The sequence below is a fragment of the Myotis daubentonii genome, chromosome 4 (assembly GCF_963259705.1).
Source record: "Myotis daubentonii chromosome 4, mMyoDau2.1, whole genome shotgun sequence".
In the NCBI taxonomy this organism is placed as follows: Eukaryota; Metazoa; Chordata; class Mammalia; order Chiroptera; family Vespertilionidae; genus Myotis; species Myotis daubentonii.
In genome coordinates, this window is record NC_081843.1 from 79,199,764 (window position 1) to 79,224,394 (window position 24,631).

The 24,631-nt window shown below is 39.6% G+C and overlaps 1 protein-coding gene and 1 pseudogene across 2 annotated transcripts in view; one reads left to right on the forward strand and one right to left on the reverse strand.

Annotated features, from left to right (window-relative positions):
* Nucleotides 1–385: 385 nt before the first annotated feature.
* The window catches only part of MCCC2 (methylcrotonyl-CoA carboxylase subunit 2), a 53,065-nt gene continuing 28,819 nt past the window's right edge, over nt 386–24,631 (reverse strand). The window contains exons 9-17 of one of the 2 annotated variants that reach the window (XM_059694374.1): nt 23,239–23,338; nt 23,032–23,127; nt 18,856–18,928; nt 15,298–15,374; nt 9,239–9,305; nt 7,071–7,227; nt 5,392–5,506; nt 3,509–3,594; nt 386–854 (exon numbers count right to left, since the gene is read on the reverse strand). In XM_059694374.1, coding sequence (XP_059550357.1) covers nt 737–854; nt 3,509–3,594; nt 5,392–5,506; nt 7,071–7,227; nt 9,239–9,305; nt 15,298–15,374; nt 18,856–18,928; nt 23,032–23,127; nt 23,239–23,338 — 889 coding nt within the window. In that variant the 3' untranslated portion in view covers nt 386–736. Of the gene's footprint in view, nt 855–1,630; nt 1,683–3,508; nt 3,595–5,391; nt 5,507–7,070; nt 7,228–9,238; nt 9,306–15,297; nt 15,375–18,855; nt 18,929–23,031; nt 23,128–23,238; nt 23,339–24,631 lie in introns of those variants that run through there. The other variant, XM_059694375.1, reaches the window with a different exon arrangement.
* LOC132233551 (large ribosomal subunit protein eL33-like) lies at nt 12,984–13,343 on the forward strand (annotated as a pseudogene).

Below are 24,631 nucleotides of genomic sequence, written 5' to 3' on the forward strand. Positions count from 1 at the left end.
GAGAATGGGTAGGAAAGGAGTCCTGAGTGCAGACAGCAAAAAATCTATTATGGGAAGGAATGGGATGATGGCTAGAGGGAAAATAGATGCTTTTAAAAATAAGTGTTACAAAATTGTGCATAATGAACAAATCATCATTTCAGTGGAAATAAACTGTAATAGTCTTGATAATAACTGGAATTTATAGTTTACAGAACTTTTCATACTACTTGTGGGTTAGAAAGAATAACTGTAATTTATTCTCTTCATTTCAAGGGTGGTAAAGCTGAGCTACAGAAAAATCTAAGAAAACTCACAAGGAATTGAGATTCATGAAGTATCTTCATGGTGTTTTTTTAAATAATTTTGTTTTGTTAATCCTCAACTGAGGATATTTTTCCATTGATTTGTCTATTCTTTTCTTTTTTAAGAGAAAGTAGAAGGGACAGGGATAGACAGGGAGACACATCGATGTGAGAGAGACACATCAATTGGTTGCCTCCAGCACGTACCCCAATCAAGCCTGCAACCCTTGACCAGAATCAAACCCAGGACTCTTCAGTCCAGGGGCTGCACTCTATACACTAAGCCAAACCAGCCATGGCTTCATTGATTTTTTTAAGGTAGTAGAAAGGTATAATGCACTATATTGAGAAAATTTTACTGTAACAGTCAAAATTTGAAAAAGTCTTAAACTTTAATGCTATTAATATATTGATTTTTAGTAATGTCCAATAGAAGATGCTATATATCCCAGTTATATCCTAAAGATGCCGAAGTCTGTCTTCTGGATTGGTGCATTGAGGGCTGCACTGATACTGAGACCCAGGACCAGTCTGGTGTCCGCTGGATCAATAATCCCATCATCCCACAGCCTGATAAAAGAGCAAAATATGAGTTATTAGGAATCCACCACCAAACTACCATTTATACATGCCCTGCCCAGAAATGCTGAGGAGGTTCTTCTTCAGGTAATAAGATATGGATCTACTGACAACTTCTGTGTACTATAATCTCACAAATGAAACCATGTTCGAGAGAGAGGGAAAGGGAGAAAGAAAAATGACATAACTTTTATCCCAGGCCCCCACAGAATGTCAAATCAAATTTAGGGACTTAGGAACAGCTTCCTACAAGAAGTCACAAAATAATCCCTAGTTTAAAAATATTTTTACTTACTCCAGAAAAAACTTTCCTGTCCCTCTTCTGCCCACCCAAATGTACAAATCAAGGTGACGTAGTCCTGTTATTAATATGAAGAATCATATAAACCCAGGTAATAATCTCAAACCAAAGTCTCTACTAGAAAAGGTTTATCCCCCAAAACTTCCTCATCTCTTAAGAAACTATGAAAATTACTGAATAGAATTTAATACATTTTATTAAAATAATACCTTCCTATGTAGTTCTTTTATTTTTTGCTACAACAGGAAAAAACAATAGCTTTAAATTGCTTTTAGAAGAAACTTTTAAGTAGAAATTTTAGTTTGCTTTTCACTGACAATTTCAAATTTACAGAGAAAAATGAATGAAAAATATTGCTTTTTTTAAAGGTCCTTGGTAGGTGGCACTTTTGCTTTCTTTAAACAAACTGCCTTCTGTACCTGGAGATGGCATCAATTATTAAACTATACTTACATTGACAGACCATGATTCAAATCTTTGCTCATAAAACATTCATAATAGGAAGTCTGCAGTATGAGCTGTCAAGAAGAAAAGGCCACTCGTGTAATCTGTAACTGGGTCAATTGATTACACTCCCTTCTGAAGCCGACAGCAGAGTAACACAAGCATGATGATGCCGGGGGAGGGAGGAGACTGCTTCATGAGGGTCATTAAAAAGACTGTGAAGAGGCCTTAATCAAATGTCTGAAAAGTTTGATCATAAAAACAACTGAGCAGAATAAAACCGATATGCTGCATATGTAACACGTAAGGATTAAGAAAAACATAGGAGGCTAGAGTAGCAAATGATGACAGCTCTCTCTGAAGACAGACTGAGCCATGTGAAAGCCTGACAGACTGCAGAATTTACTGTGAAGAGACTTATTAAACTGAAGGAAGGTGCTATATACTGGCTTAAAAGTCCTTTCATCTTTGAAAGGAAGTTGCTGTCTCCATGCCACCAAGTGTTCCAACAGAAGGGTTAAGCATTTACAAAGTAAGAAATCTTACTGTCTTTCATTATTCATTTCCAAAGATAAGTCTATCTGGGCTATTTGCTCTCCTGCTTGAATATAATCCATTAAAAATAATAATAATGTAAGTATGAAAATAATAAAAGATTGAGTCTTTCTCAATAGATGGCTTAGCCATCACACAAAAATATGCTATTTTTCAAAGTTTAATATTTCAACTGTTTTTGTGAATTTCAGTCAAAATGTTATGTTTAAAAGAATGTAGATGTGCTTACAATATGTATTTTCTTTTAAACTTTTTATATGGTCTTATATTTCCTCTTTGCTTCTACTGGCTACTATAAAAAGAACATGTTTATTTCTCAAAGACATTTTGTTCTTAATTCAATGAATCAATGAACTACCCCAACAAAACATATCTGTAAAATTAGTCATTAAAGTAGATGTTACCAAGAAGAGACACAGATTTTTTAAATCCCAAATGGCATTACAGTGATGCTCTGGGAAACAAAGATGCTTAGTCTTTGTGGGCCCCGCACTAGAAGCAGTGCCTGCCACAAAGATGCGTTCACATGACTGAAATGGATTCTAACTTCTCTCCCTCCTCGCCAGTAAATGGTATAAATCACAGCATAGCCTAATTTTAAAAGACAAAAATAGTTATTTTTCTTTTTTCCCATCTGCCCAAGGGGTGAGAATGAACCCGTGAAGCTTATTCTTCAGAATGCAAAACATTAAAGTTGTCCAAAAAAAAGAGATCTGAAAGCACATGCCAGCAAGTCTCCAGCAGGGACAGGCGGGATAATTTATTACCTTATTAAGTAGCATAAGAAACAAGCAGAGCCAAGAGCTGCATAGGTATATGAGGTAATTACTCGGTGTTGACACATGAACCCTGTCTGTGACGAGTCACCTTCTGAATGCACAAGCACACTTGTTCACAAGTGCCAAAGAGTGGCCAATCCATGCTTAAAACGGGGTAAAAACAAAATAATCCTAGAGAGGTGATGACAGGAATCCACGGATCTTAGCAATAACTGTAATAGAGCTAATTCCTGAAAGTTACCTAGCCAGGATTACAACTCTTTTAACTTCCTTGCCCCAGCATGGCCCACCTCTGGCTGCAGTGCCCCTCCAGTCCCCAGACACCTCAAAGACAAAAGGGATAAAGGAAGAGGGTTGAAGGGTGGCGGAATCAGCCTGGGAGAAGGGGCTGTGCTTCAGCAGCAGGCATTCCTATTATGGAGACAACAGTACAAAACTGGGTCCCCAACATTATTTTTTGTTTCTCACAGAGGCTGGACCATCCTGACTGCCCAGATCTCTGTGAAGCTATTGTCCTGATGGCCAACATGCACCCGGTAAGGAATTAGTAATTCTCAGGCTCCCACCTTGCACTGGAATAGTAAGGGTTTCCTTCCTCTTCAAACCTCTTAATGATGGGCTCTTTTAAAGCAGCTTCCTCAGCGCTGGAGAACTGAAAGAAATGGGCAAGGAATAAGTCCACTGCAGTGGAACACAGATCCACCCAGAGCGCCTCGAGAAAAAGGGGCAAGAGATGTCATGGACGCTACAACCAACATCTACCTGCACAGTGAGGTATAGATTACAAGTGATGCTTTCACATATACAATCTCATGACTATCAAACTAGTGCATATTACATCTCCCTTATCCGAGACAAGAGCCTGGGCTGTGTGATGTAAGGTCAAAACCAAGGGCACCCCGTATTCCAGCACAGTACAACGGTGATGTGAATCCCTTAATATACCAAAAGGACTACATTACATTTAGCAGCTTCTGTTTAAGAAGGTGAAGAAGTAGGGGGGTTCTTTTAAAATAGCCAAAATTTTAAACATTTTAAGGCTTAATGGGATAAAATATCAACCACAACTTGAATAACCTCTAGTTTCCCAGATAGCTGAGAGATATTCTTCCTTAATTAAAAATTTAATGGCTTGCCCATCAGTATTGCCTGAAACAAGTGATAATTAATTCAGATGTAAAAATCTTTATGCAAGTTAATTTTGAAACCCTGAAAAGTATTTTCAACTTTAAAAAATTCCACACAAAAATAAATGACTTATTTCAAATAAATCCAACCTTTTTAAACATATTTTCATAGTTTAATATCATTTGTAGGTAAAGAATTCAAAGAGAAAACCACTAAAATTATGTACTTTCATATATTAAAACAGATGAATTAATATATCAAATTAATTACAGAACAACTATTTAATAAGAGATCACCATGCCGGGCAGGAGTTTGGGACATATCTTCAAAATATCAGGTAGAATTTCATACTTCCCTCACCGCTATTACCCTTACACACACACACGGCTTTCCTTTTGCTTAGACACTGGACAATACTAAAGTGAATCTGAAACCTCAGTGTTGGTCTTCAGAGTTCCTTGAGGATATGGGATATCATCATGGAGGCAGGAACCACCCTGCGGCTTTTTATTATCCCATTCCACCAACGAGACAGTTGACCAGACAGATGCTTCCTAAATGGTAGGACTAAGAGCCTTCGGAGACAGGGCCTCCTTCGCATTATCCCTGTTATCCCAGTGCATCTAACCATTTCAGGAACGTGAATTCATTTCTAAGGCGTGGTGCTTTCACAAAATAGTTAAAGGCTATAATTTCAGAAGCCTCTCCAACAGAGAAATGAACAAAGAAATTCATTTTAACAGCAGCCACTTGCATCCAGTGCCCTTTCCATTTTACTTCACTTACACTTTCCCAGTATAATACTGTTAATCAATTCTCATTATATGACTGAGCCCCCCCACTCAAGGAATCCTTCACAACGAGCTAAAAGTGAAATAGGAAAAACAAAATTCTGCTGCTTTAGGTCATACAATCAAAACCGTAAACCAGATTTATTTAAAGCTCACTAACGGCGAATGAGTAATTCTTCTCAAGGTGACTAGTCACCTTCTGAATGCACAAGCACACTTGTTCACAAGTGCCAAAGAGTGGCCAATCCATGCAGGCAGCTTCCTGGAGTGCTTTCCTGGGATTCTGAAAGACTCTGTACATGACCACAGAAAGGCACCTCAAATGAAATGGTGCAAAGAAGAGAGAGAATGTAAGTCTAAATTTCTCAACAACTTCCAGGTCAGTGTCTTCTAAACAGCCACGACCTTCGCGTTGGACCCCTGACCCCTGAACACAGAGGGATTCTGGTTGCGCTGCTCCAGGCAGCAGGGTGTTCCCTGGTGAGAGCCACACTCAGAGACAGAAGACAGGAGAAATGGCACTTACTTACCTGTTTCCCTTCCCTTGCTCTCTGGTCCTTCGCTATTGTTGCCAACACGTTGGCTGCCTGCTCTCCTCCCATCACTGAGACACGAGCATTTGGCCAAATGTAAAGAAATCTTGGGCTACGATGGGGAGAAAAGAATGATCAAATTAATTGACTGTACAACACAAAGTGTCAGAGGCCCATGTGTACCTTTAAACTAGTGGTTCTTCATTCTAGCTGCATTAAAATCAACTGGGAATTTTAAAAATACTAAAGCCTTGCCCTAACCGGTTTGGCTCAGTGGATAGAGTGTTGGCCTGCAGACTCAAAGGTCCCAGGTTCTATTCCAGTCAGGGTCATGTACCTTGGTTGCAGGCACATACCCAGTGGGGAGTGTGCAGGAGGCAGCTGATTGATGTTTCTCTCCCATCGATGTTTCAAGCTCTCTCCCTCTCCCTTCCTCTCTGTAAAAAATCAATAAAATATAGTTTAAAAAAAAAAATACTAATGCCTGGAACCCACCATACACTAATCTCCAGAGGTGGGGCCTGAGAATAGTTAGAATTTTTATGTTCTCTAGGTGATTCTGATGTCTGTTTTGATACACTGTATTTTTACATTTCATGAAAATATCCTAGATAATAAAAGGGTAATATGCAAATTGACCCCCATGTCAGAACAACCACAATGACCGGTTGCTATGATGTGCACTGACCTCCAGGGGGCAAACGCTCAATGCAGGAGCTGCTCCCTGGTGGTCAGTGTGCTTCCACAGGGGGAACGCCACTCAGCCAGAAGCCGGCTCATGGCTGGCCGTGCAGCAGCAGTGGCAGGAACCTCTCCCACCTCCGTGGCAGTGCTAAGAATGCCTGACTAACAACTTAGGCCCACTCCCCATGGGTGGGGTGGGGACGGGCCTAAGTCATTAGTCAGACATCCCCCGAGGACTCCTGGGTTGCCAGAGGGATGTCTGACTGCCAGCTTAGGCCCAATCGGGATCAGGCCTATGCCATCAGTAGGACATCCCCTGAGGAGGTCCCGGACTGCGAGAGGGCACAGGCCGGGCTGAGGGATCCCCCTGAGTGCACAAATTTTTGTGCACCAGGCCTCTAGGATTGGGTATAAAAGTTTTCAAAATATCCTCTTGTTATCATGGTCATGTCCTGTTTTTCAGTCTAGATATTGATTACTTGTGCTGTCTCACTTTATCTTTAAGTTTTACCAGGGAATTAGCAAGTTTGTTAACCATTCAAACAAAGCAACTTGGGCTTTCCTGATTCTTCTCTCTTATGTTTGTTTTATTATGTCCTGTTTTCTATTTTTCTTGTGTTCAAAATACTGTTCTTTTTGAACTTTTTGAGCTAGCTACTTGGCTCATGGATTTTTCAGCCTTACTTCTTTTCCATGATATATATTTATGTCTACACACCTTTTTCAAAGCAAGGCTTTGGCTACATCACACTAGTTATGACATGCAGAATTTTCATTACCAGCCATTTCAAAATATTTCCTGGTTCCCATTGTGGATTTCTTTCCAAAAGTACCTTCAGCATTAAGTTTCATTTTGCCCCTCCAGATGATACAAATTATGGTATTAATTACTTGAGATTTATGAATGCCATTCTATATTTCAAATAAACCCAATCATTTATAATTATATGTGAAGTATGATTTTCTCAGAGAAAATCATGGCAATCACCTACCTGTATGCTCTGCCACACATCCCATAGTTTCCAGCCCCGTAGGATCCCCCAATGATGACAGTTATCTTAGGCACTTTGGCACAGGCTACGGCAGTCACCATCTTGGCACCATCCTTGGCTATTCCTTCAGCTTCATAGTCTTTACCAACCATAAATCCTGAGAGAAAGAACAGAAAGAATGCCTCTGGGTGACAGGATTAATGCACAGAAGTTAATACCAACAAGGCATTAGAAGGACATACTGTCAAATTATATTTTACTTCAGGCCTCACCCTAACAAAATACTTACATATGAAATGTGCTCCCCAAAAAGTTTGCTTTAAAAGCTAAAATAAAATGTTCCCTAATCACTTTTTAAATTTTCTTAAAATGGTTCATCTGGATTTACAAAGATATCTCCAAACAAGGTAAGCATGCAATTTATCTTTAAGAAATTATCTCAAAACAGTATCCTGGTGATGAGAGAATGTGAAATGGCAAGCTAAGGAAAAGATACTGTGGCAAGGCGAACTGTGAGGGCTGCAGTGTCCACTGACCTGGTTTAAAAATAGAGAGTGTTCCTTCTGCAGTGCTGCTTAAACTTTGATGAAACAAACATTAATGTTTCACAGAGATGCTAAGTGTACCTGTCAGTGACTCAACAGCAAGGTAAAAGAACTTTTCATTATAATTATGGGCTCCTTCTACTTCTTCAAGCTCCCATCTCTGTTGAACTTGGTCTGCAGCTGCCCTGGGCCTGCAGGCTTTGGGCTCCTTCCTCTTCACCTAATAAACACCAAGTCAGGCTTCACGTGTCCCTCTCCCCACCTGCAGACTCACAGCTGACTTGATTGTCACTGTTCTTGCTTTGCAAATCTCCAGCATCAAATCATCCAACTCAGTTCAACCAGTTTTGTGGAACACCCGTACTTGCTATGGAAAAGGTAGTGACAGGACATCCCTCGTCTCACCAGGCACCAGCTGCTTCTTCCAGCAACCCCTCTGAGCTGCACCCTCAGAACAGCTCAGAACTCCTTTATCTACTTTATCTTGACTCCTGTCATGTTCCCACAATATCTACTTCAATATCTACCTCTCTTTAAGATCTCACCACCCCCCACACCCAACTGCCCCTCTAGTTCCTGTAGATGATTTTGCCTTAAAAAAAAAAAATAGAAGCCATCTCACTTGGCTTTCTCCATTCTTCTTCCCATCCTAAAAAACAACATAATCATACTCCAATTCTTCCTTTATTCTCACCTCTGTGGAAGGAATCAAAGTTACTCACAGATTGTCCATGAGTCCTCTTTTCTATTCAGGGTATTCTTATCTATTCCCATAGCTTTAAATACCATCGCCATATTCTGATGCTACCTACATTTTCACCCCCAGCTAACATATCCCTTCTGTGCTCAAGATTTGTCAACTGTCTACTATATGTCTCCAAACGAATGCCACACAGGGCCCTCAAATGCAATGTGGCAAAACCAAACTCAACCTCTGCTCTCTGTGAGTCATGAATCACTACAGAAACAAGGCCCTGCCCTGGTGAAGCTACTTCCTCTCTGCCCATTCTATGAGGCTTGCCACATAAGGCCCTCAGGCTTCCATCTGGATGTGACTCCTCTCAAAACTCATCTAGCCAAGTACCTTAAAGTTAAGATGAAGATGCTTTAGCACCAGTAATATTTAAAGCCCTCCTGTCAAGAGCCAAACTTTTTCTCATGAAGGTTTGCCTGTTCCCAACAACTAAGAGGCTCTCCTCCCTTTAAACCTGGGGTAACCACAGTTGACTTAGAAGACTGGGGGAAATAAGTTTTCAGCTAACCTACATTTCTGAATATCTCTTATATGTCAGGTACAAAAAAGTATATATGGGAGAATCATGGAATTCTAGGAAAAGAACTCTAGAACTATAAGAGACCTTAAAAATCATTTCATCTACCACGTTAAGATCATCTAGGGAAAATGAAATCCAGAAAGTTCACATTGATCATACCACTCTTTGGGATAAAAATTCAAATCCCTGGGACATAATGTACAGCACAGGAAAAACAGTCAATAATATTGCAATAACTATGTACGGTGAAGATGGTTATTAGAGTTATTGTGGTGGTCACTTCTTAAGATATACTGGACAGTGCAGCTCTAGATTAAGTGCAACCAAACTGAACACACTATTTTCTTACCAGTAATGTTTTGCAGGAACAGCAGAGGGATTTTCCTTTGGCAGCATAACTGGACGAAGTGAGCCCCCTAGAAGCAAATAAGATGAAAATCTTTCCAAAAGAGGGTTAGCAAATCTATAATCACCATGCATCTACAAATGCCACACCTGGGTCAGAGAAAAGAAAGAATACCCTCTGCCTGGCTTGTCTGACCTTATGGTAACAGTAACAATAATGCTACAGTGCAGACTCATTATCAATGGGACATGTGACTGTGGTTTATACTGCACTTGTTTCGTAGTCACCTGTGTGATCATAGGCACACACTGTAGGACAACTGCTGTGTCAGGGATGAAGTCAATCACTAACATTCCGAACAGCAAGTGACACTTAACTAACAGGGAAAAAAAGGATTGCTTATCAATAAGAATTTCTGAGCCTCATTTTAAAAAGATAGAATAGTCTGACCGGTGTGGCTCAGTGGTTGAGCATCAGCCTATGAACTAGGAGGTCATGGTTTGATGACCAAGTTGTGGGTAGTATCCCCAGTACAGAGACTGCAGAGGCAGCCGATCAAAGATTCTCTCTCTCTTGCCGAAACCAGTTTGGCTCAGTGGATAGAGCGTCGGCCTGTGGACTGAAAGGTCCCAGGTTCGATTCCGGTCAAGGGCATGTACCTGGGTTGCGGGCACATCCCCAGTGGGGGATGTGCAGGAGGCGGCTGATCGATGTTTCTCTCTCATCGATGTTTCTGACTCTCTATCTCTCTCCCTTCCTCTCTGTAAAAAATCAATAAAATATATTAAAAAAAAAAGATTCTCTCTCATCACTGATGTTTCTCTCTCTCTCTCTCTCTCTCTCTCCTTCTCCCTCTCCCTCTCCCTCTCCCTCTCTCTCTCCTTCTCCCTCTCCCTTCCTCTCTGAAATTAATTTTTTTAAAATAAAAAAGACTAAAATTCTTTGGGGAAATCTATGATGATATTTACATTTTGATGATCATCTGAAATGTTTTCATGCACCAAGATTATAGAAAAAGACATCTTTCTTACCAATATACCCCAAATAAATGGGATTTTAGATGAGTGTTAGAGACCTTCTAACTCTGAATTTAGGAAATTGTTTAATGACAAAAATATAACTACCTTCTAAAGATTATGTGAGTAAGGACACTTTATAAACCATTTTCTCTCCATTCACAGATCCCTTTAACTCTGCTGGAAATGCCTTGGTAAGTACAAAATCTCAAAGCAACTGTTCAACCTCCAATACAAGAATGAGACCTTTGGGGCTTACTTCTATAAACAAAATGTCAGATTGAGGCCAAATGTAACTCCTCTCATGTTTATTTCTGTCAAGCCACCAACTCAAACTAGGTAGAGTGTGCTGGCCTCAACCTGACATTTTCTTTATGGAAATTAATGTTTTATATATTCATTAAAAGTCATCAGTTCAGCCCTAACCGGTTTGGCTCAGTGGATAGAGCAGTGATGGCGAACCTATGACACGCGTGTCAGAGGTGACACACGAACTCATTTTTTTGGTTGATTTTTCTTTGTTAAATGGCATTTAAATAAATAAAATAAATATCAAAAATATTTTGTTTTACTATGGTTGCAAATATCAAAAAATTTCTATATGTGACACGGCACCAGAGTTAAGTTAGGGCTTTTCAAAATGCTGACACGCCCAAGCTCAAACGGTTCGCCATCACTGGTTTGGCTCAGTGGATAGAGCATCGGCCTGCGGACTGAAAGGTCCCAGGTTCAATTCCGGTCAAGGGCATGTACCTTGGTTGCGGGCACATCCCCAGTAGGAGGCAGCTAATCGATGTTTCTCTCTCATCAATGTTTCTCTCTCAATGATGTTTCTAACTCTCTATCCCTTTCCCTTCCTCTCTGAAAAATCAATAAAATATATTTTTTTAAAAAGTCATCAGTTCAGGATAATTTGATATTTTAGGAAATACTATATATACTATTAAATGAAAACAAGCAATACCTCTATATACAGTAAGTCCTCACTTAACAGTGGCATAGGTTCTGCAGCTTGAAGTGGAATGACACATAACAAGACCAATTTCACTATAGGCTAATTGATATTAACAAGAGATTGGTTCCAATGGCATCTCATCAATATTATAATGAAATTACGGTTTTTTAGGGCCTACTGTATGTGGCCACATCAATTTTAGTTTTAAAGGGGGATAGAAGTATATGGATTGTTCTGAGGGAAGGGTAATTTTAGCTCAAGAGAAGCTCCTGCCCCTCCCTTTAAGTACCTAGAACGTGAACTGGGACCTTGACCCAACTATATGGTGAGGCAAATTTCTATTTACTAAACATCTGCTCTTCTTCTCATCCTGCAATAACCCTTTGAAGGCCACAAGGTGAATTACTGCATTCCTAGCTCAGGATGTCTCATATACCTAGATCCCCCTTTCTATCTCTGAACGTCTCCTGCATGTGTGATCTCTGACTCTCTCGTGTATATGGGGTTCCCATACATACAAATGTATTAAATTCAGTTATTTTCTCTTGCTAAAAAAAGGGGAGATAGAAAAAACTAAGGAATCATAATAAAATGTTACTCAAGATTATTTCTGGTATGAGTGCAGGTGATTTTTATTTTCCTTATTTTCACTTTCCTGTTTTTGTCTTATAATTACAGTGGGGGGAACAATAATGAATAATAGAATATAGAAATTGACTTCACTGGTAAAACATTCCATCAAACACAAATTCTTCCTCAATTAGGATCTGAAAGAGCATAACTGCCTGTTACCTGTATCAATATGAGACCATTAACCTTGCTATTTCCTCTAGCATTCAAAGTAAGAAAGCTAGGCCAGACATTTTTTTCTTAAAAAAACATTTTATCAAATAAGTACATTAATTACATTTACTCAAGTTTAAACAAATCAGAGACAATGATTTATGAAATTGAATACTAAGCCCAAAGACATTCATGAGTTTCCTCCTTTAAAACCAGAGCTTCAGTAACAAGACCCACTACCTTCCCATCTCCAACGAGTGAAAATATTATCAAGTTAAACTGATGAGGGGATAGAACAGAATAAACAGGTTATGTCTCAGAACCACCTGGAAAGTAGCTTTGAATTCCTCACTTGCATTAAGCACCAGAGAGTAAAACACTTTCAAGACAAGTATTCCTACATTCTTAGAATATGTACCCATCATCCACAGCTGTAATTCAAGTTTCTTATAAGAATTTAATTTAAAAAAATGTTTTAACTTTTTAATAATGCCAAGATACTTCATCATGTTCATGTAAACCTCCACAAAAACTGCTTCAAACCCTAGCACACACAGTGTTCTGGTTAAATATTTTACAGCTTTTATGTAATAAATGTTCATGAATTGCTTGATCTTGAATGTTCATTATGTTTAAAACAGAAAATCTTCAAAGAGGCAAGAGCATACAATGGAGTCAAGACAGTCTCTTCAATAAATGGTGTTAGGAAAATTGGACAGATAGATGCAAAAAAATGAAACTAGACCACCAACTTACACCATACACAAAAATAAACTCAAAATGGATAAAGGAGTTAAAACATAAGATGGGAAACAACAAAAGTATTAGAGGAATCCACAGGCAGCAAAATATCAGACATATGTCACAGCAATATCTTTATCGATACAGCTCATAGGGCAATGGAAACTAAGGAGGAAATAAACAAATGGGACTACATCAAAATAAAAAGTTTCAGCCATCTTGGACCCTGTGGAGGCCTGCTGGAAACAGGACTTCTATAAGGACAAATATGTCTGGAAGGCTGTGGTCCAAGGCCATTTTGCTGGCTATAAGCGGGGTCTCCAGAAACAGAGGGAGCACATGGCTCTTCTTAAAATTGGTGTTTATGCCCGAGATGAAACAGAATTCTATCTAGGCAAGAGATGTGCTTATGTGTACAAAGCAAAGAACAACACAGTGACTCCTGGTGGCAAACCAAACAAAACCAGAGTAATCTGGGGAAAGGTAACTCGTGCTCATGGAAACAGTGGAATGGTTCGTGCTAAATTCCGAAGCAACCTTCCTGCTAAGGCTATTGGACAAAGAATTCGTGTAATGCTGTACCCCTCAAGGATTTAAACTTACTGAAAATAAATAAAATAACATTTTTTCCTGTGAATAAATAATAAATAAATAAATAAGTAAGTAAATAAATAAATAAATAAAAAGCTTCTGCACAGCAAAAAAAAAAAATCAACAAAACAACAAGAAAGCCTACCACATGGGAGAACATATTTGCCAATGTTACATTTGATAAGGGTTTACTCTCCAAAATTTATAGGGAACTCATACAACTTAACAAAAGGAAGATAAACAATCCAATCAAAAAATGGGCAAAGGACCTAGACACTTTTCGAAAGAGGACATACAGAAGACCAAGAGACATATGAAAACATGCTCAAAGTCACTAATCATTCAAGAGATGCAAATCAAAACAACAATGAGATACCATCTCACACCTGTAAGAATGGCTATCATCAACAAATCAATGACAAGTGTTGGTGAGGATGTTGAGAAAAAGGGACCCTCGTGCACTGCTGGTGGGAATGCAGACTGGTGCAGTCACTGTGGAAGACAGCATGGAGTTTCCTCAAAAAATTAAAAATGGAACTCCCATTTGACCCAGTAATCCCACAAAAATATTTCTAGGAATATATCCCACGAAATCAGAAACACTAAAAAGAGAGAATATATACACCTCTATGTTCATAGCAGTACAATTTACAATAGCTAAGATTTGGAAACAGCCTAAGTGCCCATCAGCAGATGAGTGGATTAGAAAACTATGGGTCCTAGCTGGTTTGGCTCAGTGGATAGAGCATCGGCCTGTGGACTGAAGGGTCCCCAGTTCGATTCCAGCCAAGGGCACATGCCTGGGTTGCGGGCTCAATCCCCGGTAGGAGGTGTGCAGGAGGCAGCCAATCAATGATTCTCTCTCATCATTGATATTTCTATCTCTCTCTCCCTTCCTCTCTGAAATCAACAAAGAAATATGTTTAAAAAAAAGAAAACTGTGGTACATCTATACAATAGAATATTACACTGCTTAAAAAAAAGAAGGAACTCTTACCATTTGCAACAGCATGGATGGACCTGAAGAGCATTATGCTAAGCGAAATAAGCCAAGCAGAGAAAGATAAATATCACATGATCTCACTCATTTGTGGAATCTATACTAATAAAAGGGTAATATGCTAATTAGACCAGGAGACCAGATATCTTCCTACCGTCCAACTTCCTTCTGGACAAAGCCATGGTGGTGGGGGCCAAGGCAGAGGCAGTTAGGGCAATCAGGCTGGCAGGTGAGGGCAGTTGGGGGCCGTGAGGCCAGCCGGGGAGGGCAGTTGGGAGCCGTGAGGCCAGCTGGGGAGGGCAGTTGGGGGCCGTGAGGCCAGCCGGGGAGGGCAGTTGGGGGCCGTGAGGCCGGCCAGGGAGGGCAGTTGGGAGCCGTGAGGCCAGCTGGGGAGGGCAGTTGGGGGCCGTGAGGCTGGCTGGGGAGGGCAGTTGGGGGCCATCAGGCCAGCAGGGGAGCAGTTAGGCAGCAATCAAGCCAGTAGGCAGGCAAGTGGTTAGGAGCCAGCAGTCCCAGATTGCAAGAGGGATGTCCAACTGCCGGTTTAGGCCCAGGATTGGGCCTAAACCGGCAGTCGGACATCCCCCGAGGGGTCCCAGATTGGAGAGGGTGCAGGCCAGGCTGAGGGACCCCCCTCTCCCCCATGCACAAATTTCATGCACCGGGCCTCTAGTATAATGAATAACATAAAATGATTAACTAAAATATATCCAGAGACATAGAAGCATCAAACAGATCATCAAGCCTCAGAGAGGGGGTGGGAGGGTAAGAGATAACCTAAGGACTTGTATGTGTGCATATAAGCCTAATCCATAGACACAGACAGTAGGGGGGTGAGGGCAAGTGCTGGGGGGGTGGGAGCAGACTGGGAGAGGTCAACGGGGAGAAAAAGGAGATATGTAATACTTTCAACAATAAAGAATTTAAATTAAATAAGTAAAACAGAAAATCTTGAAACATGTTTAACAGTACTTGCCTTTTTTGCAGATTCAGAAAAGAGGACTCCATTATTTCCAATGATGCCAATTGGGTATCCAAATATTCTAGCAAATCCTCAAGAGAAAATGGAAATAAAGAGTTATGTACTTCAGAGGGCTTTTAATTCACAACAAACAGACATATTTAACATCCTTTAATTTTAAATCAAAGTTTAAAGTGTACAGATTTTGTCTCTGGTATACACCAGGTAATGTCACATTTTATTTCTAAGGTCCTGGAATCTGGATTTTTTCTTTCTTGAAAGGGGTGTGTCACATGTAAAGGCGTGTGCCACCTTTCTGACTGCTTGGTTTGGTTAGATTGTAACATGTTATATCTGAGTGCTCACTGTGTACCAGACTTGAAGGATATTCTGAAATAGAATAATCAAAGACACCGAGTCCTTTACAGGTCAATGTTCAAAACTGTGGGCCAGTGTCAGGTAACTAGCTTGCCTGAAAATGCCTGTGGAAATGACAGGCCCTTGAAATAAAGGGGAACCCTAGCAGGTTTGGCTTGGTGGATAGTGCATCAGCCTGAGGACTGAAGGGTCCTGGGTTCGATTTCAGTCAAGGGCACATGTCTGGTTGCAGGATCAATCCCCAGTGAGGGGCGTGCAAGAGGTAAGAATCTATCAATGATTCTCTCTCATCATTAATGTTTCTATCTCTCTCCCTCTCCCTTCCTCTCTGGAGTTGATGGAAATATTTTTTTTTTAAAAAGGGAAGGAAGGAAGAAAGGGAGGGAGGGAAGGAGGGAGGGAGGGGATACACTCAGCAAAGGTAAATTTAAACAAAAACAGGAACACTGTCAAGCCTGGTGATAACCAAGTTTAAAGTAAGAAATCTAGATAAGCTTAGAAGAAAAGTGCATCACTCCACTTTCATTTTCTCTGTTTGCATCTTTTTCTTTCTCCTTTCCATAAGTGTCGTTATATTTCTTAAAGGAGAAGAAACGAAGGGAAATGTGATTTCGTGAGGTACATACTTTATAGATGATTTCAGGAAGTTAATTATTTTGTGAACCTGAAGACCTTGACTAGAGAGACCTTCCAAGAGTAATTCTCAACAAGCCTACTTATGACTATATATAGATGTCAAATACCTGGAACCCAAGAGTCAACAGCTGTGCTGGTTGCAGTGGGTCAAAGGCAGCACGCTACCGAAGTTTCTAGAACCTGGCTCTGTCTTCAAACTCAAGGTGGACAGGTTGCCATTAAGATAGCCTGTTTGTGATGCCTGACACAAAGCAGGTGCTCAAAAAATTAATGGATAAGACTGTTATGCAGTTTATTGATAAGCAGGACACTAAATTTTTAAAATTTTATTTGTTCTTTACTCTGACCTTTCATTTATTTATTTTTAATTATGTTTATTTAATGTGATAAAAATGAAACACTGATCAATGGTCACCTAGATTTCTCTTGGTCTTTCAGGCCTAAAATCCTAGCCACACTCTCACTGGCATTGCAGAGAGGGGTGAACTTCCCAAACAGCCCAGCAATCCACTTTGAGTCCTGCCCCACCCACAAAAAGGCTGGGAACTTCGCTCATCTCTCGGCAGCAAGGTGGTACCCCTGAAGATAGCCTGCCCTCTTCACTATTTAGACTTTTAACCCATCCTAGCCCTGCCTGGGATCTCCAGTAACAGGACTAGTGAGTGCGGCTCATACCTCACTATAATAGGGACACCCATGAAGGAAGCACCTTCACCAGCTTCCTATAGGCCAAACAGGAAAGTAAAATATCCAAGGAACTACTAGGGCCAGCAAATGGCAAGGGCAGAGGCAGGAAGAAACCCTTAAGAGCTGCCTGGGACACCTGATCCTTAGAAAAATCTGTTCTTCACCTTCTCACTCCCTCCCCCGAAATGGCCCTCTTCTTCTCATGTTCCCTCTTATTCTCCCTCTCACCTCTCATGCTCCCTGACTCTTCTTCTTCTCACTTCCCTCCCCTTCCCCCAACTTTACTTGAAGTCCAGTACAGTCAAGAAGAGATGGAGGAAACTGGATATATCCTTAGTATTGTAGGGGACAAAGGTGCCACCAGCTTTTTAGCAAGTACAGGTCAAATACATAAAAAGAGATGATAAGACAGCCATCCATCTTAAGAAAGAAGCAGAAACAGTTTGAACTTATTTTAAACTGCCCCACAATGAGGGTTACATCCTGAACTATTAAGTGATAAATCCTGTCTATATATCAAACAAAAGCTCTTAAACACCTAAATACAAAAACATAAATTCCACTCCCAGTGTGAACCATTCTCTTGCTCATAAATCAGACCAAGAGAAAGTGTGGTGACTTACCCTTAAGCTTCAATGTATATTTGCAAGTTGGGTTTTTTACAGCTGGTTGTTTATTCTACTTGGAAATGTTGTCTTCAGACTAACTGCTACATTTTTCGGCTTTTATCAGACCAAAAAAAGTGCCCACATTTGTTCTGCCATTTGTCCAAGATAACTATGGGTCTAGCATCTATGTTTCAAATACTTTTCTCCAAAGGCCTACAAACTTAACACTTCAGGTGAATGAATTAACTTCTATAAATATCCTTGTTTTGTTTTTTCAGATTTGGTATTCTGGCCTATATTCTGGATCTAGTATTTGCATAAGCCAACATAAGAGGCCGTGAGGTTTAATTCAGTCTGCATCCTCCCAGGAAGTTTTAAACATTATATACAATTTCCCCGTTGAATTAGAGACTAAATAATACAAAAGATTGTGCTGAGCCCCGCCAGTGTGGCTCAGTTGGTTAAGCATTCTCTCATGCACCATAAGTTGTTAGGGCACATGGCCAGATTGCAGGCTCAACCTCCAGTGGGGAGTGTGTAGGAGGTGGTTGATCGATGTTTCTCTCTCTCATTGATGTTTCTATCTTTCTCTCCCTCTCCCTTCCTCTATCTTAAAAAAAATAAAATAAAAATAAAAACATATTTTTAAAAATACGGTGCAGAAATTTTCAAAATAGTTATCCAGAGAAACAAAAAAAAACTACAAATATTTCTGCTAATTTGACAATAAGAAAAATTTTTAACATTTTATCTTTATTGTTGAAAGTATTACAGATGTCCCCTTTCTTTCCCCATTGACCCCTTCTAGCCTGCACCCACCTCCCATCCCAAGCCTTCACCATACTATTGTCTGTGTCCATGGGTTATGCATATATGCATATGTTATTTGGTTAATCTCTTCCCAACCACTTACCCATCCCCACCTTCCCTCTAAGATTCAACAGTCTGTTCTATGTTTCTATGTCTCTGGATCTATTTTGTTCATCAGTTTGTTTTGTTCTAAACTTTTTATACAGCTAATGCTGCTAAGTCACAGATAAAGACCTAGACCACAGCATCTAGACATCATCATTTAAAACCTGGATCCATGAAGCCATTCAGCTTCAGTTGATCTTTATAAAGCAGCTCCCTTTAGATACTGACTCACACATTTGTACTGCTCTAAATAACAAAGCTCATGTCAAGTGCATCAAAGCCTTGAGACAAGACAGCATTTATTTTCAAGCAACAGAAAATGTTCACATTCAATTCTTCATCTTTATACCTGTAACTAATGTGTCTCCATATAAGGCTTTGAACTCATTGAATCTGCTTCCATCCACGATTCTAGCAATGACCTAAGAGGAAAAATAACAATGTCCCTGAAAATTATATTACAAAGGAATTGTTACATTGAAGTTATTTATAAGAAAAACAAATTCATAGTGAAGTTGTCACTTTCACAAAATTTCACTCTACATAGAAAATCTTCTCACGAGAATTTCAGTTTTCATACAAAGTCATTCTGGGCTCTGATTTTACACTTCACTACAGAAGCATTAGCACTGTGTTGACACCAGAGAAGCAGAGAGGCTCCATGAGCTGGTTGCCAGACTCAAAGCTTCAGTGGCTGTTCAAATGTACTGGCCTAGGGTCAGGGATTCAATCAGAAAGCAAGGTAGAGAGCTTAGTCAGAAGACCTCCAACTTGAGGTATCACAGATGATTTGCATGTCCTGGAGCAAAGTCACTTAACCTCTCTGAGTCTCGGTTCTCACTTCTACAAAGATGGGACAGAGTTGTGAAGATGTGATGACGTAGTAGCAAAATAACCTAATAAAATAATGCTGAGATGAAGAACCAGCTCTGGCTCCCAGCTCTACCACTGAGAAATTAAGAGTCACAGCCTGGCTAGCTAAAATCCTCTAAGCCTCAATTTCCTCATCTGTTTTTTTAAAAAATGGTAAGACTTAAAAAGTGCTAACCACAGCACACTTCCTGGCTGTCATTAAAAGGTAGCTTTTATTATTAATCCTTTGAAGGGGTTCAGAAGAACAGATGCTGCTTTGACATGTGGATTATTTTGAGCTGAAGGCAGCTGAGACCCTGCCGGGTCATGAGAAAGTTTTACATCTCCCTTAAAGAATTAAAATTAGGGGCCTCATCCATACTCAGAGTTATCACTGACCTATCCATAAGGCAGGGGGAAATTCTAACTGTTGAACATCTGTTCTTCTTAATGTCCTGAGAATGACCCTCCTCCCTTCAGCTCTTTCCCTCATCTTTAGCTCAGAATGCCGTATATATCTCATTTTAACTTTCTGTCCCTGAAACTCTCATGTATGTGGAGTCTTTCTCATGTATGTGAGGGTTCCATCATACATGCGTAATTAAATCTGGCTGTTCTCTTAATCTAATCTGCCTGGGTAGACTTCATTGTTAGACCAGCCGAAAGAACCCTGATGGGTAGAGGAAAGTTTCTTCCTCCCCTATACCTTCAATGAAGTTTTACTGATTCTGAATCTGATAATAAAGGATCACCCCACATACATATATAATTAACCTAAAAGGAGTAGAAATCACTAAATAGTTCATCCTCAAAGTTCATCATTATACATTAGGACTATTTCAAGGAGTTCCAAACATGAAGCATATTCCAAATTCCTTCAAAAACTATTTTACATGATACACATCATTTTTCTACTAGTTCAAACTTCCTTTCTCCTACTTACTACATCAATGTAGGCCTTCTTTTTGTAAGATGAAAAACTGAAAATGAGTGAATGTTTCCCAATATCTTTCTTTCCAAAAAGTAAAGCTTACTTTGAATTATTTTTTAGTTATTTTCCTAAAAGGTCCGACTATATAATGAAAACATGTTATCTGTTGTAAGTGGTATGTTCCTCCAGAATTGTACCTTTTATTTTTTTAATTGATTTCAGATTGGAATGGAGAGGGAGAGAGAGAGAGAAACATCAATGATGAGAGAGAATCACTGATCGGCTGCCTCCTGCATGCCCCCCACTGGGGATTGAGCCCGCTACCTGGGCATGTGTCCTTGACCGGAATCAAACCCAGGACACTTTAGTTCACAGGCTGATACTCTATCCACTGAGCCAAACCTGCGAGGGCCAAAATTGTACCTTTTAAAAACAATCAACACATAATAACTACTATTCTTCAACACGAAGATAAAGTGACTCAAAGGGCACAACAGCCTAGGGTCACTTAGTGTGAAACTACCTTCTATTTGCTTTACAATGACCACCCAGCCACATAAAACATAGTACTCATCTTCACAATGACTCAAACTTTAGAAAGCAAACATATCCTATAGTACTACTACTCTTGTATCTAGGAGTGGAAATCAATGCTGAGTACCCATCCCAGTACCACTGACTAAGGAAACAAGGACCAGAAGCTGGGTTTTCTGATTCCTATCCCAGTGCTGTCCCACAGCTCCATTCACTAGGAAGACTACTTTACCAGAACAGAAAAGATAATAAATTATCCTCACAATGATGAACATGAGTTAGCAACAGGTGGAAGTTCAGGACACTATTTAAGAAGGCAAGAGTCTATCTTCATAAAATAACCTCCATTAAAATGAAATGGAACTGCCATGAAAGCATGGATTTGCATCTGTGCAGCTCATTTCTGTGATCCTGGTACCTGAAACAGCACCTTCATACAACAAGTATTCAAAAAATACTGATGAATACATGAAAAAAAGATGGTTTTCCTTAAAAGAATGAATTCTGAACCATCTAGAAAACTTGGCTATCTGGAGCAACACATTTTTTCAAGCACCTCAGACGGTAAGTACCATTTTTCCTGTGCCTATAATTGACTGAAAAGTCAAACTAAAATCCCAATTCTAAAAGTTAGTGTTGATTAAGTCATCTTGCTAAAGAGGAGCTCCAAAGAAATCCAGAATTTAACAATAGAGCATTTCCTAAATAAACAATTACATACATCCATAAGTGGGATAATACATTCATTAATTCATTCAAATAAATATTTACTGCGTGCTTACCATGTTGTACATTATATAAGGAGTTAGGATCAGGCCATGGAAAATGTTTCATAAAGAATCTTTAAATAATTGTAAAATGTTTATAATTCAAACTGGAAAAAGTAGAATTAAATATATATATGTATATACGTACGTATGTATGTGTGTATATATATATGTGTGTGTGTGTGTATATATATATGTATATGTATATACTATCACAACTCCATAAAAATGTCTACATAAACATTAAGTCAAAACACCAAAATATTAGCTGCTTTCTCTAGATGGTAGAATTATAAGCAATTTTATGTTTTTCTGTATTTTCTATTCTTTCCACAATTAATACATTAATAGTCTTATAGTCAAAGGGGAAAGTAACAAAATATTAAGACAGAGAATCTGGTATTAAAATAATTTTCTAGTGCCCGGCCAGTATAGCTCAGAGGTTGAGCATCGACCTATGAACCAGGAGCTCGCAGTTCTATTCCCGGTTGGGGCACATGCCCGGGTTGTAGGCTCCATCCCCATGGGGGGCATGCGGGAGACAGTCAATCAATGATTCTCTCTCATCATTGATGTTTCTATCCTTTCCTCTCTGAAATCAATAAAAACATATTTTTAAAAAATAATAATTTTCTAGCATAGAAAGTATTCTACCAGATATGGATACTGAACAAAATAAAAGACCACATGCTATATGCAAACACTAAAAATTGTTACTCTAGACTATACAAGACTATATCAATACTCTGTAATCATAGCAATAATCTGTAATCTTCACCTGTAATCAAAGTCTAATCTTTGCTAATGTAATATTGATATAAAAGGTTATGTTTTTTTTTTCAACATTTCATCCAGTTCCTGAAACAAGAATACTGAAAGGAAATAGCTGAAAATGAAGTTGCCCTACATCATTCCTAATGTCCACATTATGAAGTACTGTTTATGAATAAACCAAGGTTCGTCATTGTGCAATGAAAACTTTCCAATAATTAAGAGGGTTTCCCCCTCTCTCTTTTGGTATTTATTGTGTACCAGTGAATCCTACACTATGGAAAGATCTTTCCCTCATGTGTCTGTCGCTCCTTACTGAGATCTAAACCAGCCCCTAGGCATGAACATTATAAACAGACTCTGGCCGAAACCGGTTTCGCTCAGTGGATAGAGCGTCGGCCTGCGGACTGAAGGGTCCCAGGATCGATTCCGGTCAAGGGCATGTACCTGGGTTGCAGGCACATCCCCAGTGGGAGATGTGCAGGAGGCAGCTGATCGATGTTTCTCTCTCATCGATGTTTCTGACTCTCTAACTCTCTCCCTTCCTCTCTGTAAAAAACCAATAAAATATATTTAAAAAAAAACAAAAACAGACTCTGGCTTTGACAATGTATACACATATGAGGAGACAGACAGCAAGGTTTATGGCTCACAGTTCCACTTTACATACCTCTCGGACATCAAAGTTCCTCTTAAGGTTAGCGCCCACTATTCCGTACAATTCATCTGCAGGAAATAAAGGATCTTCAGAAGGCTCAATGGTAACCTGCAGAAAATAGAAAAATCCTATTAACCATTTTTAAGACATTATTTCAAGATGACATAAGCCAAAATGCTTTTCAGAAAAATAAAAGCTTTAAGAACACATCCAACTCACATCCAATTTTTTCTGATAATTGAGACTTCTCACAATCTTCCTAGTTAAGTGAAGGGCGTGATTATCATCCAAAGCGTAGTAGTCAGTGACTCCGGACTTTCTACAGAGTAAAGTACACTAAAGTAATCAGATTAGAGAAAAAGAAAAAATGAAATATCTTAAGCCCAAACACCTTCTCTCATCTACGGATGGCATCATTTTTACTTCCAAACCACTTTAATAAATGATATTTAATGTGATTTTCATAATGTCCCTGGCAAATATTGCAATGTCCCTGGTATCATCCTTGTTTTACAAATAGGAAAAACAGGTATGCATAGAACCTTGCATAGAACCACCAGTAGCTGCATAAGAATCCACGCCTCTATTTCTGTCTTGACCTCCTTCAACTAGATCATGGGGCCTTGCTGATAAGGACTTCTATTTAATGGTCAGCCCACATACCTCAAACAAAATTCTACATGATAAGCCCAAACCGGTTTGGTTCAGTGAATAGAACATCAGCCTGTGGACTGATGGGTCCCAGGTTCGATTCTGGTCAAGGGCATGTACCTTGGTTGCAGGCACATCCCCAGTGGGGAGTGTGCAGGAGGCAGCTGATTGATGTTTCTCTCTCATCGATGTTTCTAACTCTCTATCCCACCCCCTTCCTCTCTGTAAAAAATCAATAAAATATATTTTTTGAAAAAATTCTACATGATAAATTCAACCATAGATGGCACACTTTAGTGATGCTGTTGGTAACAACAAAAAGTGTTTGTACGTAACTGAGCTCCTAATGAAGATGCCAACTATGGTCTCTCGCTTCTGAAAGACTGCTGAGCTCCCTCCCTCCGAAGTTACACCTAAAAGCAAGCTGTCAGAGGGTAACGAATGGAAAGGTTTAAGACACAGTCCCTCGGATCATGGGTTAAAATGAGTATTGCTAAAACGGTTCTGTCTTAAGGGCCATGGAAGTTCCTGTTCAATTTCAAGTTCAGTGTCAATGAAATATGGGCTTGCTCTGGTTCTGTTCTGATTAGATGGCTTCTTATTTCAGATGTAAAGTACTATGACTTTCTAATAAACAAAATAGTAAAGTCAGGCAAACTATGGACCTGAAACAAACAGAATTTTGGTTCATTTTATGAATAAGGACTAAGCTGCTGCAATCTAAATTTTGATATCTTGTCTAGGGAAAATGCCAAACCCTTGGGAAACATTTCCTAGAACTGGGCTCTCACAGTGGTTTTGTGTCACTTTCCACCTCTGGATTGGATGTCCCTGAATAAAAGCAGAGACTGTACTTGCTTCTCGTTACAGCCCGCCAGTGCCTTTGCAATGGCAGACCCTTTCTAACTTAATACAATAATTTACAACCGATGATATCTTTTATTAGTAAATGCTTCATGTA